This window comes from Salmo trutta, chromosome 27 (genome assembly GCF_901001165.1).
Source record: "Salmo trutta chromosome 27, fSalTru1.1, whole genome shotgun sequence".
NCBI lineage: Eukaryota > Metazoa > Chordata > Actinopteri > Salmoniformes > Salmonidae > Salmo > Salmo trutta.
The window spans coordinates 6,863,664-6,879,388 of record NC_042983.1 but is presented as its reverse complement, the minus strand read 5'-3'; the positions used below and the strand labels follow the sequence as shown (position 1 = coordinate 6,879,388).

At 47.4% G+C, this 15,725-nt stretch overlaps 1 protein-coding gene across 1 annotated transcript; it reads right to left on the bottom strand.

The window, feature by feature from the left end:
* Positions 1-2,191: 2,191 nt before the first annotated feature.
* On the bottom strand, positions 2,192-14,955 carry LOC115164205 (prostaglandin E2 receptor EP4 subtype-like). Its single transcript, XM_029716455.1, has 2 exons — positions 13,965-14,955; positions 2,192-3,955 (listed from the first exon to the last, which is right to left on the bottom strand). Exons 1-2 carry the CDS (start codon positions 14,742-14,744, stop codon positions 3,386-3,388), a joined length of 1,350 nt encoding a protein of 449 aa, XP_029572315.1. The 5' UTR covers positions 14,745-14,955; the 3' UTR covers positions 2,192-3,385.
* Positions 14,956-15,725: the final 770 nt, after the last annotated feature.

Genomic DNA, 15,725 nt, shown 5'->3' with positions numbered 1-15,725 from the left:
AAAGGGAGGGTAGGGTGGGTGGGTAACTACTGTCTATGGCGGCTCTGGTACAGTGCACATAACCTTCTCATCCCGCGGATCCTCCAACAGAGGAGGCGGCTCCGGTTCGGGGCGTAACCCCCGCTCCGCCCGCTGATCCCTCTGCTTCTGTGCCACCGGACCGTGGATCGTCGTTGGAGGAACCGGACTGTAGATCATCGCCGGAGGTTCTGGGCTGCGGGCCGCCGCCGGAGGTTCCGGGCTGCGGGCCGCCGCCGGAGGTTCCGGGCTGCGGGCCGTCTCAGGAGGTTCCGGACTGTGGGCCGTCTCAGGAGGTTCCGGACTGCGGGCCGTCTCAGGAGGTTCCGGACTGCGGGCCTTCTCAGGAGGTTGCGGACTGCGGGCCGTCTCAGGAGGCTCCGGACTGTAAAATGTCGCCGGAAGCTCTGGACTGGGAACTGTCGCCGGAAGCTCTGGACTGGGAACTGTCGCCGGAAGCTCTAGACTGGGAACTGTCGCCGGAAGCTCTAGACTGGGAACTGTCGCCGGAAGCTCTAGACTGGGAACTGTCACCGGAAGCTCTAGACTGGGAACTGTCGCCGGAAGCTCTAGACTGGGAACTGTCGCCGGAAGTTCTGGACTGGGAATGTGCACTGGAGGCCTGATGCTTGGGGCTGGCACAGGTGGCGCCAGACTAGTAGCACGCACCTCAGGGCGAGTGCGGGGAGCAGGAACAGGACACCCCGGACTGGGCAGGCGCACTGGAGGACTGATGCGTGGGGCTGGCACAGGTGGCGCCAGACTGGTAACACGCACCTCAGGGCAAGTGCGAGGAGCAGGCACAGGGCGTACCAGGCTGAATAGACTCACTGGAGGCCAGGGTACGTGGGGCAGGCACAGGATATACTGGGCCGTGGAGGCCCACTGGAGATCTCGAGCGTAGAGCTGGCACAACCCGTCCTGGCTGGATGCTCAACCTAGCTCGACAAATGCGAAGCGCGGGCACAGATCACACAGGCCTGGGAATGCGCACTGGCGACACAGTGCGCATCGCCGCATAACACGGTGCTTGCTTCGTCACTCGCTCCCCACGGTAAGCACCGGGAGTTGGCTCAGGTCTGCAACCTGTCTCTGCCAATCTCCCTGTGTGCCCCCCAAAATGTTTTTGGGGAGGCTGCCTCTCGCACTTGCCTCGTGGTTGGTATAGTGCCTCGTAATATGCCGCTCCGCTTTAGCTGCCTCAATCTCCTCTTTCGGACAACGATACTCCCCAGCCTGACTCCAGGGTCCTTTCCCGTCCAGAATTTCCTCCCAAGTCCATTCCTGTTTCTCCTGGCCATGCTGCTTGGTCCTTTGGTGGTGGGAGATTCTGTCATGGTTGTCGAAAGGAGGAGCGGACCAAAGTGCAGCGTGTGTGTCGTTCCACATTTTATTTACACTGTGAAACTATGCAACACATATAAAATAACTGAATAACAAAAACAACAAACCGTGACGCAGAGGTGAAACATACACTAACTCAAAGACAATCTCCCACAAACCCAGGTGGAAAAAAAACCTACTTAAATATGATCTCCAATTAGAGACAACGAGGACCAGCTGCCTCTAATTGGAGATCATCCCAAACAAAACCCCAACATAGAAATACAAAACTAGAACCTGACAACATAGAAATAGAAAATATAGAGAGAGAAAAACCCTGTCACGCCCTGACCTACTCTACCATGGAAAATAACATCTTTCTATGGTCAGGATGAGACAAACTCATCGTTAACAGCCTTGGACCCATGTTCGTTAGGGTTTGTTTACCCAATTATGCTTGTGTAAACTTGGAAAGTAGTGGCATGTACCTTTCAGTAGCATCTGTATGCTTATATGTGTCATAATATGACCTCTTAACTCTGTCACAAATCTGAGTGTGAAAACCCTCCTGTGCTTACATAAATTATTTCCGCTTGTTCTTAGATGACATGTAGTTTAATAACACACACACACACACACACACACACACACACACACACACACACACACACACACACACACACACACACACACACACACACACACACACACACACACACACACACACACACACACACTACCTGAGACACTGACCTAAGTGTTTTGCACATACACACATTCACGGTTTCATTGGTGGTCCAAAGGAAATGGAGTCATGCACTTATCTTTGAAGCCAAAATGTGGGTCTCAATAACTGTTAATCCATTTTATTCCTTTTCAGAACGTATTGCTTACATGAATATTCTATAGGTTGGATATAACGCAAGCACAGTGAATTTATAATGAAAAACCTCTGTAATTTTAAGCCTTTTACAGATATACCGGAACATAATATTTTAGAACTGATATGCCATATTTATGTTATACTGATGTAACATTTCATGACATGATTAAATAACTTGCATCTTCTCACAGAGAAGGAATTGCATAGGTCACAAAATTATGACAATGACAATATTGCAGTGGGTCACTGAGAATCTGTGTTTGGCTAACTATCCTGCATGTTGGCACAACTCATTCCATGACAAAGGCATTCTAAAAAGCATTCTAATTGGATAATTTGTCAAACTTCTCACCTGAAGGACAAACACATGGATAATGTTTATTACACACATATTACTGCCCTATTAACTCTCTAAATCTATTCTGTGATGCAAAACAGTCTAAATGTATCTCTCTAAACAGCAAAGCTTCTAAAGACAAAGGTGTTTGTGAGAACGGACTTTTCCTTGGTCCTGGCAATCATAGCACGTTATTTCAGGCCCCATGCTACATTCCCTTCAATTAATCTTAATAATGCTTCTGTACATCTGAATAATTTTTGTTTACTGGCAACCTGGGCTCTAAATACAAAGTTTACTCAATGATTGAAAGAAGCTAGTGGTTAAACTGTTGAGCTACAGTGTACAGTCATGGGCCTTTAGGCCATGGAGACAACCTGACCAGTGCAAGAAGACTGGAAAAGAAACAAACATTTATGTTTCTGGTCAAGTTAGCTTGACATCAAAGCAGAGCAGACATCCTCTCTCTCTCCCAGTTGTGTCTCTGTTGTTTTTACTTCTTCCTCCCTCTACCTAGCTTCCCAAAAGCTTCTTAACATTGTTTAAATGTGCCATACGTCATCTTGAGAGAATGTCAAATGAGTCAGCCTAGGTGCCAGTTTATTTCTGCTTTTACTAACACTTCCACCAACCAAATAAGTCCCTTAGGAGAGCAGAAGCTGTCTACCTCAGAGAAGGCATCTTGGACAGTCTGAAGACAGACCCTTCAATGTAAGTGTGGCATCCCTCTGACTCACAGAAACCTCACAATAATACGAGGACTGAGGAATACTAGAGTAGCTGTTGAGAAAGTAACTGCTTCTGGGAATCCAAATAAACAAGACCTATATGCATTTCTCCTGTACTGTCTCATTGCTTAGCGACACATGAAGAGCCTGGTCTTTCACACATGACTGAGTGGTCTTTCCTGGCACACCAGAGAGGTCCCTGGTTAGATGTGTCGCTTCTCTGCTCCCGTCCTCTGTATTGCTCTGCCCTGATGAATAAAAACTTCGGGGGTCTTGGACAGAGGAAGTGCGGAACCCAAACTGCTCTCCTGTGTGATGACAGCTTACTGTGTACGTCTCACTTCCTTCGGGCAGGTAGAGAACGGTTTGAGAGGTGCTGGACACCTCCCTCAGCTCGCGGGACACCAGTGAGGGTGATTCTCGAGAGGAGAGGATGGAGGGGCGCTGGTGGCAGTTCTGTCTCTGCTGCCGCCGTGCTCCTATCTGACAGAACAGACACTTGATCTGCTCAATGAGCTTGAGGAGCATGGACTTGCGGAGGAGTATGTAGATCCAGGGGTCCAGGATGGGGTTGAAGGAAGCGAAGCGGATCGCCCGCAGATCTGGGTTGTTTTCCAGTCTCAGCTCCACTGGACTCTTATACAGCTGGTTCAGAAACACCTGCACCTGCAAGGGAGAGGTAATTAATTCAATTTAATCACTTTATTTTGCCCAGCTGAATTGAATTGACATTGATATTTATGTTTTATACAGCTTCCTGACACCTGCAAGATAAATGTACAGTGAGGGAAAAAAGTATTTGATCCCCTGCTGGTTTTGTACGTTTGCCCACTGACAAAGACACGATCAGTCTATATGTCACGACTTCTGCCGAAGTCGATGCCCCTCCTTGCTCGGGTGGTGCTCGGCGGTCGACGTCACCGGTCTTCTAGCCATCATTGATCAGTTTTTCATTTTCCATTGGTTTTGTCTTGTCTTCCTACACACCTGTTTCCAATCCAATTAATCATGTTGTGTATTTAAACTGTTGGGGATAGGGGGCAGTATTTGCACGGCTGGATAAAAAACGTACACGATTTAATCTGGTTACTACTCCTGCCCAGTAACTAGAATATGCATATAATTGTTTGATTTGGATAGAAAACACCCTAAAGTTTCTAAAACTGTTTGAATGGTGTCTGTGAGTATAACAGAACTCATTTGGCAGGCCAAAACCTGAGAAGATTCCAAACAGGAAGCGCTCTCTCTGACTATTTATTGGCCTTCTTGATCATCTCTAACCAAAACAGGGGATCTCTGGCATAACGTGACATTTTCTAACGCTCCCATAGGCTCTCAGAAGGCGCCAGAACGATGAATGGTGGCTTTGCAGGCCCTGGCTGAAAAACATTAGCGCATTTGGATAATGGTCGATCTGAGGACAATGAGACTGGAGGCGCGTGCACGAGCCGACACCATGTTTACTTTCTCTCTCTTTGAACAAAAACAACGACTCCCGGTCGGAATATTATCGCTTTTTTACGAGAAAAATAGCATAAAAATTGATTTTAAACAGCGTTTGACATGCTTCGAAGTGCGGTAATATTTTGACATTTTTTGTCACGAAAAGCGTCGGGCGCGTCACCCTTCGGATAGTGTCTTGAACGCACGAACAAAACGCCGCTATTTGGATATAACTATGGATTATTTGGAACCAAACCAACATTCCTTATTGAAGTAGAAGTGCTGGGAGTGCATTCTGACGAAGAACAGCAAAGGTAATCAAACTTTTCTAATAGTAAATCGGAGTTTGGTGAGGGTCAAACTTGGTGGGTGTCAAAATAGCTAGCCGTGATGGCTGGGCTATCTACTCAGAATATTGCAAAATGTGCTTTTACCGAAAAGCTATTTTAAAATCGGACACCTCGATTGCACAAAGGAGTTCTGTATCTATAATTCTTAAAATAATTGTTATGTTTTTTGTGAACGTTTATCGTGAGTAATTTAGTAAATTCACCGGAAGTGTTCGGTGGGAATGCTAGTCACATGCTAATGTAAAAAGCTGGTTTTTGATATAAATATGAACTTGATTGAACAAAACATGCATGTATTGTATAACATAATGTCCTAGGATTGTCATCTGATGAAGATCATCAAAGGTTAGTGCTGCATTTAGCTGTGGTTTGGGTTTATGTGACATTATATGCTAGCTTGAAAAATGGGTGTCTGATTATTTCTGGCTGGGTACTCTGCTGACATAATCTAATGTTTTGCTTTCGTTGTAAAGCCTTTTTGAAATCGGACAGTGTGGTTAGATTAACGAGAGTCTTGTCTTTAAAATGGTGTAAAATAGTCATATGTTTGAGAAATTGAAGTAATAGCATTTCTAAGGTATTTGAATATCGCGCCACGGGATTACACTGGCGCAAGCGTCCCACTGGCCCAGAGAGGTTAACCCTCTGTTTCCCCTCATGTCCTTGTCGGTGATTGTTTGTAATGTTATGTTACGTGGGTTTGTGTATCGGTGTGCGACGGGTATACTCTACCCATTTTATTTTGTACTTTGGTTTTGGAGTTTGTTTTCATTAAATACTCCATATTAACCAACTTGGTTTCTCCTGTGCCTGACTTCCCTGCCACCTACATACACGAATATGACAGAATCACCAACCAACATATTGAAGTCAGCAAGAGAAGATACCCCGGTCAGAGAGGTGGAGGAGCGCATCCAGGAGAATGCGGAGAAGCTACACCATCTATGCGCCGCCATGGATCGCGTTGTCCAGAATCTGGACCGCTGGGAGAGACAGGGAATTCATCCAGCGCCTCCACCAGCCCAACCGGGGTCTATCCGAAGCGCCCCGTGCAACCCGGAACCCGGTGGCATCAGTCTAACCTTGCCTCAGGGTCACGACGGGAGTGCTGCCAACTGCCGGGGTTTCCTGCCCCAATTAGAACTTTATCTGGCCACGGTCCACCCAGTTCCAACTGACCGTGAGAAGAGTTTCGCCCTCATCTCGTGCCTCACTGGGAGAGCCCTGGAATGGGCCAGCGCTGTGTGTGGAGAAGGAGATGCGGCGTTGGACCATTATGAGGAGTTCACCCGCCGTTTTCGGGCAGTTTTCGACCATCCACCCGAGGGCAGCGCGGCGGGTGAGCGCCTCTACCATCTGAGGCAGGAGATAAGGAGCGTCCAGGATTTCGCTCTGGAGTTCAGGACCCTGGCAGCCGGTACAGGATGGAATCACAGGGCCCTGATCGACCATTACCGCTGCAGTCTGCGTGAGGACGTCCGTCGGGAGCTGGCCTTCAGAGACACCACCCTCACCTTCGACCAGCTGGTGGATCTGTCCATCCGGCTGGACAACCTGCTGGCTGCTTGCAGACGTCCAGATCGGGGTCTGGTGGTTCCATCCTTCTGCACCCCCTCTCCTCTTCACATGGAATTAGGAGGGAGGTTGCACAGGGAGACTGGAGTGGGATCCCGCATGGGTGGCCGCAGAGGTCACACTGCTGGTCGGTGCCGGGTAGGTTCCTCTGGGAATCGAGGTAACAGGCAGGGCGCTCTGGCGTCACCCCAGGTGAGTAGGCACCATTCTCATCCAGAGCCCTCTGTTGCACATATATTTGTGTCTGTTACTTTTCCTGATTTTTCCCGCATTCCCAGCATAAGGTGCTAGTAGATTCAGGCACGGCAGGGAATTTCATTGATCAAACTCTTGCTCGTAGTTTAGGGATCCCCATTGTACCCGTGGATGTGCCTTTCCCCGTTCACACCTTAGATAGTCGGCCATTAGGGTCAGGGTTGATCAAGGAGGCCACAGCTCCTTTGAGTATGGTGACGCAGGGGGGTCACAAGGAAAAAATTTGTATTTTTCTTATTGACACTCCTGCGTATTCCGTGGTGTTGGGTCTACTTTGGGTAACTAGTCATAACCCCCCTTTTTCTTGGCCACAGAGGGCTTCACGGGGTGGTCGCGAGAGTGCTCAGGTAGGTGTGTAGGGGTTTCCGTTGGTGCTACTACGGTTGAAAGTCCAGACCAGGTCTCCACCGTGCGCATTCCCCCCAACTATGCCGATTTGGCTCTCGCCTTCTGTAAAAGGAAGGCGACTCAATTACCACCCTATCGACAGGGGGATTGTGCGATAAATCTCATGGTAAACGCTGCACTTCCCAAGAGTCACGTGTATCCCCTGTCGCAAGCGGAGACGGTGGCTATGGAGACATATATCTCCGAATCCCTGCGTCAGGGGTACATTAGGTCCTCTATTTCACCCGTCTCCTCGAGTTTCTTTTTTGTGAAGAAGAAGGATGGAGGTCTGCGCCCGTGCATTGATTATCGAGGTTTAAATAAAATCACAGTGGGATACAGTTACCCACTACCTCTGATCGCCACGGCGATTTAATTAATGCACGGGGCGCGCTTCTTCACTAAATTGGATTTCAGGAGTGCGTACAATCTGGTGCGTATCCGAGATGTGGACGAGTGGAAGACAGCATTTAGTACTACCTCAGGGCATTATGAGTACCTCGTCATGCCGTACGGGTTGAAGAATGCTCCTTCAGTCTTCCAATCTTTTGTAGACGAGATTTTCAGGGACCTGCACGGGCAGGGTGTAGTGGTGTATATCGATGACATTCTGATATACTCCGCTACACGCGCTGAGCATGTGTCCCTGGTGCGCAGAGTACTTGGTCGCCTGTTGGAGCATGACCTGTATGTCAAGGCTGAGAAATGCCTGTTCTTTCAACAGGCCGTCTCCTTCTTAGGGTATCGCTTATCTACGTCAGGAGTGGAGATGGAGAGTAACCGCATTGCAACCGTGCGTAATTGGCCGACTCCAACCATGGTGAAGGAGGTGCAGCGATTTTTAGGGTTTGCCAATTACTACCGAAGGTTTATCCGGGGTTTTGGTCAGGTAGCTGCTCCCATTACCTCACTATTGAAGGGGGGTCCGGTGCGTTTGCAGTGGTCGGCTGGGGCGAACAGGGCTTTTAGGAAACTGAAGGCTCTGTTTACCTCAGTTCCTGTGTTGGCTCATCTGGATCCGTCTTTGCAATTCATAGTGGAGGTGGACGCGTCTGAGGCTGGGATAGGAGCTATGCTCTCTCAGCGCTCATGTACGCCATCTAGGTTCCGCCCCTGTGCCTTCTTTTCCAAGAAGCTCAGCCCGGCGGAGTGAAACTATGATGTGGGGGACCAGGAGCTGTTGGCTGTCGTCAAGGCTTTGAAGGTGTGGAGACATTGGCTTTAGGGGGCTAAACACCCTTTTCTCATCTGGACTGACCACCGCAATCTGGAATACATCCGGGAAGCGAGGAGACTAAATCCTCGCCAGGCAAGGTGGGCCATGTTTTTCACCCGTTTTGTGTTTACCCTCTCTTACAGACCAGGTTCCCAGAACGTTAAGGCAGACGCATTGTCCCGGCTGTATGACACAGAGGAGCAGTCCATGGATCCCACTCCCATAATTCCAGCGTCTTGCTTGGTGGCGCCGGTAGTGTGGGAGCTGGATGCAGACATTGAACGGGCGTCACGTGCAGAGCCCATTTCCCCTGAGTGTCCAGCTGGGCATTGGTACGTTCTGTCTGCTGTCCGCGATCGATTGATCTACTGGGCTCACACGTCACCCTCCTCTGGTCAACCTGGGATTGATCGGACGATGCGCTGTCTTAGAGGGAGGTACTGGTGGCCCACTTTAGCTAAAGACGTGAGGGTTTATGTTTCCTCCTGCTCAGTGTGCGCTCAGTGCAAGGCTCCTAGACACCTACCAAGGGGTAAGTTACAAACTTTACCCGTTCCACAACGGCCGTGGTCGCACCTGTCGGTGGATTTTATAACCGATCTTCCACCTACACAAGGTAACACCACGATCCTGGTCGTTGTGGATCGTTTTTCTAAGTCCTGTCGGCTCCTCCCTTTGCCCGGTCTCCCTACGGCCCTACAAACGGCGGAGGCTCTGTTTACACACGTCTTTTGGCACTACGGGGAGACTGAGGATATAGTGTCTGATCGGGGTCCCCAGTTCACTCTAGGGTCTGGAGGGCGTTCATGGAACGTCTGCGGGTCTCCGTCAGTCTTACCTCGGGTTTTCACCCTGAGAGTAACGGGCAGGTGGAGAGAGTTAACCAGGATGTGGGTAGGTTTCTGAGGTCTTATTGCCAGGACCGGCCGGGGAAGTGGGCGGAGTTTGTGCCCTGGGCAGAGATGGCTCAGAACTCACTCCGCCACTCCTCCACTAACCTCTCTCCCTTTCAGTGTGTGTTGGGGTATCAGCCGGTTCTGGCCCCTTGGCATCAGAGTCAGACCGAGGCTCCTGCAGTGGACGACTGGTTCCGGCGCGTGGAGGAAACCTGGGACGCTGCTCATGTCCGCCTTCAGCGCGCCGTGCGGTGGCAAAAAGTGGGCGCAGACCGTCACCGCAGTGAGGCCCCGGTGTTCGCACCAGGGGACAGGGTCTGGCTCTCGACCAGAAACCTGCCCCTCTGCCTGCCCTGCCAGAAGCTGGGTCCGTGGTTTGTGGGGCCATTTAAAGTCCTGAGGAGAGGGAACGAGGTATGTTATAGGTTAAAGCTTCCTTCCTATTACCGCATTAACCCCTCGTTCCATGCGTCTCTCCTCAGGCCGGTGGTGGCTGGCCCGCTCCAAGAGGCTGAGGTGTGGGAGGTTCCTCCGCCCCCTCTGGACATTGAGGGGGCCCCGGCATACTCCGTTCGATCCATCCTGGATTCGAGACGTCGGGCGAGGGGTCTTCAGTACCTCGTGGACTGGGAGGGGTACGGTCCGGAGGAGAGATGCTGGGTTCCGGTGGAGGATGTGTTAGATCCTTCCCTGCTTCGAGAGTTCCATCGTCTCCATCCGGATCGCCCTGCACCTCGTCCTCCGGGTCGTTCTCGAGGCCGGTGTCGACGCGCTGCTGGAGCCGCGTGTCGGGGGGGGGGTACTGTCATGACTTCTGCCGAAGTCGATACCCCTCCTTGCTCGGGTGGTGCTCGGCGGTCGCCGTCACCGGTCTTCTAGTCATCATTGATCAGTTTTTTATTTTCCATTGGTTTTGTCTTGTCTTCCTACACAGCTGTTTCCAATTCAATTAATCATGTTGTGTATTTAACCCTCTGTTTCCGCTCATGTCCTTGTCGGTGATTGTTTGTAATGTTATGTTACGTGGGTTTGTGTATTGGTGTGCGACGGGTATACTTTACCGATTTTATTTTGTACTTTGGTTTTGGAGTTTGTTTTTCATTAAATACTCCATATTAACCAACTTGGTTTCTCCTGCGCCTGACTTCCCTGCCACCTACATACATGAATATGACACTATAATTTTAATGGTAGGTTTATTTGAACAGTGAGAGACAGAATAACAACAAACAAATCCAGAAAAAAAGCATGTCAAAAATGTTATAAAATGATTTGCATTTTGCAGTAAACTGCCTAATACTCGGGCCCAGAGTCAAGTATTTGCATATTATTAGTAGATTTGGATAGAAAACACTCTGAAGTTTCTAAAACTGTTTGAATGATGTCTGTGAGTATAACAGAATTCATATGGCAGGCAAAAACCTGAGAAAAATCCAACCAGGAAGTGGGAAATCTGAGAATTGTAGTTCTTCTTTTGAATCCCTATCGAAACTACAGTGTCTGTGGGGTCACGTTGCACTTCCTAAGGCTTCCATTGGCTGTCAACAGCCTTTAGAAACGTGTTTCATCCTTATCCTGTTACTGGGCAGAAAATAGTAGCTCAGTCAATGAGTGGACTGCCTATGGACAAAGGGCTTGGGTATGCGCGAGCCTGCGATCGCGCCTTTCCTTGTTTTTCTCCTGGAATGAATACGCTATTGTCCGGTTGAAATATTATCGGCGATGTATGTTAAAAATACCCTAAGGATTGATTGTAAACAACGTTTGACATGTTTCTACGACCGGTAATGGAACATTTTTACTTTTCGTGTCCTGATTTACGCTCGCGCGTTATGCCTTTGGATAGTGATCTGAACGCACGAACAAAACGGAGGTATTTGGACATAAATATGGAGTATTTCAAACAAAACGAACATTTCTTGTGGAAGTAGGAGTCCTCGGAGTGCATTCTGACGAAGATTAGGAAAGGTAAGAGAATATTTATAATACTAATTCAGAGTTTTGTTGATGCCAGAACTTGGCGGGTAGCTGTATAGCTTGCTTCGATGGCTGAGCTATGTACTCAGAATATTGAACAATGTGCTTTCTCGTAAAGTTATTTTGAAATCTGACAAAGCGGTTGCGTCATGGAGTAGTGTCTCTATAATTCTTTCAATAACTGTTGTAAATTCTATCAACGTTTATGATGAGTATTTTTATAAATTGATGTGCACATTCACCGGTGGTTTTGGTGGGAATACATTTTCTGAACATCACGCGCCAATGTAAAATGCTGTTTTTGGATATAAATATGAACTTTATCGAGCAAAACATACATGTATTGTATAACATGAAGTCCTATGAGTGCCATCTGATGAAGATCATCAAAAGTTAGAAAATATTTTAGCTGTACTTTTGGTTTTTGTGATGCATGTCCTTGCTTGGAAAATAGCTGTGTGGTTTTTCTTGTGAAGTTTATGTCCTAACATAATCTTATTTTATGCTTTTGCCGTAAAGTCTTTTTGAAATCGGACAATGTGGTTAACGAGAGTCTTATCTTTAAAATGGTGTAAAATAGTTGATTGTTTGAGAAAATGAAATTATGAGATTTTCCTGTTTTGTATTTCGCGCCATGCTATTTCACTGGCTGTTGAATAGTGTGTCCCGCAGGTGGGACGGTCACATCCCACCTAGCCCATAGAGGTTGATGAGGGAAATAAATATTTGACCCCCTCTCAATCAGAATGATTTTTTGGCTCCCAGGTGTCCTTTATACAGGTAACGAGCTGAGATTAGGAACACACTCTTAAAGGGAGTGCTCCTAATCTCAGTTTGTTACCTGTATAAAAGACACCTTTCCACAGAAGCAATCAATCAATCAGATTCCAAACTCTCCACCATGGCCAAGACCAAAGAGCTCTCCAAGGATGTCAGGGACAAGATTGTAGACCTACACAAGGCTGGAATGGGCTACAAGACCATCGCCAAGCAGCTTGGTGAGCAGGTGACAACAGTTGGTGCGATTATTCGCGAATGGAAGAAACACAAAAGAACTGTCAATCTCCCTCGGCCTGGTGCTCCATGCAAGATCTCACCTCGTGGAGTTGCAATGATCATGAGAACGGTGAGGAATCAGCCCAGAACTACACGGGAGGATCTTGTCAATGATCTCAAGGCAGCTGGGACCATAGTCACCAAGAAAACAATTGGTAACACATTACGCCGTGAAGCACTGAAATACTGCAGCGCCCGCAAGGTCCCCCTGCTCAAGAAAGCACATATACATGCCCGTCTGAAGTTTGCCAATGAACATCTGAATGATTCAGAGGACAATTGGGTGAAAGTGTTGTGGTCAGATGAGACCAAAATGGAGCTCTTTGGCATCAACTCAACTCGCCGTGTTTGGAGGAGGAGGAATGCTGCCTATGACCCCAAGAACACTATACCCACCGTCAAACATGGAGGTGGAAACATTATGCTTTGGGGGTGTTTTTCTGCTAAGGGGACAGGACAACTTCACCGCATCAAAGGGACGATGGACGGGGCCATGTACCATCAAATCTTGGGTGAGAACCTCCTTCCCTCAGTCAGGGCATTGAAAATGGGTCGTGGATGGGTATTCCAGCATGACAATGACCCAAAACACACGGCCAAGGCAACAAAGGAGTGGCTCAAGAAGAAGCACATTAAGGTCCTGGAGTGGCCTAGCCAGTCTCCAGACCTTAATCCCATAGAAAATCTGTGGAGGGAGCTGAAGGTTCGAGTTGCCAAACGTCAGCCTCGAAACCTTAATGACTTGGAGAAGATCTGCAAAGAGGAGTGGGACAAAATCCCTCCTGAGATGTGTGCAAACCTGGTGGCCAACTACAAGAAACGTCTGACCTCTGTGATTGCCAACAAGGGTTTTGCCACCAAGTACTAGGTCATGTTTTGCAGAGGGGGTCAAATCCTTATTTCCCTCATTAAAATGCAAATCAATTTATAACATTTTTGACATGTGTTTTTCTGGATTTTGTTTTTGTTATTCTGTCTCTCACTGTTCAAATAAACCTACCATTAAAATTATAGACTGATCATTTCTTTGTCAGTGGGCAAACGTACAAAATCAGCAGGGGATCAAATACTTTTTTCCTTTACTGTAATTGAATCTAATTGAAGTGTGTGTGTGTGTGTGTGTGTGTGTGTGTGTGTGTGTGTGTGTGTGTGTGTGTGTGTGTGTGTGTGTGTGTGTGTGTGCGCGCGCACGCATGTATTGCCAAATTACTCAACAAATCATGGCTAACCATTTTATGGATCTAGCTGTCTGAAGGCACACCTGTCCTTATGGAGACTGATGTGAGCAGTATACAAAGCAGAATAATCAATATAGGCTTACACTACTATGCGAATCAGCTATGAGTAAACTATTCTAATGTCAGGTTGGGATTATTAACAAATCATGAAGTCACAATGATTTACAGGCATTGTGCGTAAAATATCAAATCGTGTGTATCTTGTGCGTAAATAATTAAAATAGTCTTTGTGCGGTTAGGAAAATGTGTAAAATGGTTCACAAAGTGAGAAGAGAAACTTACAACTAGTGGAATGGAGCATATGAGCACCACCGCTGAGGTGCATATGAGTACAATCACCATCTGGATCTCCGCGCCGGCCAGATTCCCGAAGTTGCGTCTCCTTCTTGGGTCTGTGTTTCGCCCTGGGTCTGTCCCCAACGACATCCTCCGAACGAACTGCCGGTGCATCCGAATCAAAGCCCCGCACACCAGAACGTTACAGATCACCGTGGCCAGAATTAGAATCGAACTGGATCCCGCGTACATGTAAGAAAAGGTGGCATCAGTACTCACGTTGCTCCGCCACTCTATGAAGCACCAGGTTTGTGGGTACTGCTTTTTAACTTGTCCCAGACCCATACTTGGCAGAGCGCAGAAAAGCGCATTGGAGATGTAGATAGCCAGAAGAGTCAACCCCGCCAGTCTCTGATCCACATAGTCGTTGTAGAAATACGCATGGTTTATCGCCAAGTATCTCTCTACGGACATTGCGCATATGATGCTGAGCCCCGCTAAAGAGAAGAAGAGGAGGATGAATCCGAAATACTGGCAGAGTGGGTCCCCGCCTGGCCAAGATCCTTTCACATAAGTGGCGATGGTGACTGGACTGGCAAGGAGGGTCCCCAAAAGGTCCGTAACCGCCAGACCGCAAACCAGGGTGTAGAACGTGGTCTCCTTCTGCTCTTTCCTGGACTTGCAGAGCACCACGATGGCGATGACATTTCCCACCACTCCGAAAATAAACATGATGGAAGGTATAGTCGGGACCAGGGTCCTCCCGTTCACAGTATTGTTACTCATTTTAGTATGTCCAGATTATATATATATATATTTTTAAATTATTCATTCACATTATAAGCTATCCTTCATTTTTTTTACAAGACTACTGTAGATGCTTTAGGCATATTATCTACATAAATTAAACTTATCAAACATGATTGAAATATTCATGCTGAAGGTAAGCTGAACCGATCTACTCACAACAGAAGTTAGAACGCCTTTAAAACGGTTGTTTAAGTGTTCAGTTGATTTTGCTGAAGTATCTGTAAGGGACAGTTCGAAAATTACTGGGGGGGGTGGGGGGCGTCCAAACTAGAGGAGGGTTGTCTTAACTTTTGTTTTGCTTTGGGGAGGGCTGTGTAGTTTTTTTGGGGGGCACAGGGGAGGGTAGTACGTTTTTTTCCTGGTTTACATTCACTATTTTTCAGGTTTAACTATATCATTTCTTCCATACAAGCCAAATTTCCTCATCTGCTTGCATGCGCCTCCCCTATCAAGGTGTTTTGGAACTTCCCTTATGCGCTATGCTTTTCCACTTGCTAGTTATACCACAGGTCAATATAGTCTACCAGTCTAACTGTCTATCCTGCCCTCTATCCACCATTCATATTGACAATAGTGGTAGGGGGATCGTTTGTCCAGATCTGCAATAGGGTTACTAGAAATCATACCACACATAAAATCATTCAAAGCTGCACAAATTTTCTATATAAATCCACAATAACAAGGAGTAATAGCTGATAGGCAGTGAAGAGGCCAGGTGAGTGCAAAAAGCTCCCCTATTGATCTTGATTATGGACAATAAAATGATCTTTACTTGCCTAGATAATAATTGCGTTTTTGTTTTTAAGTGAGTACAAAATTATAGGTTAGGCTGTAAACTGCAGTGAACATTGTATTTTAATAACTGTGCAAAAAAATTGCAGAATGTAAAGTACAACATAGAACAAATGGCAGTGAACGTTTAAAGAGAGAGAAAGTGCAGTGCAATGGTGTGGTGAA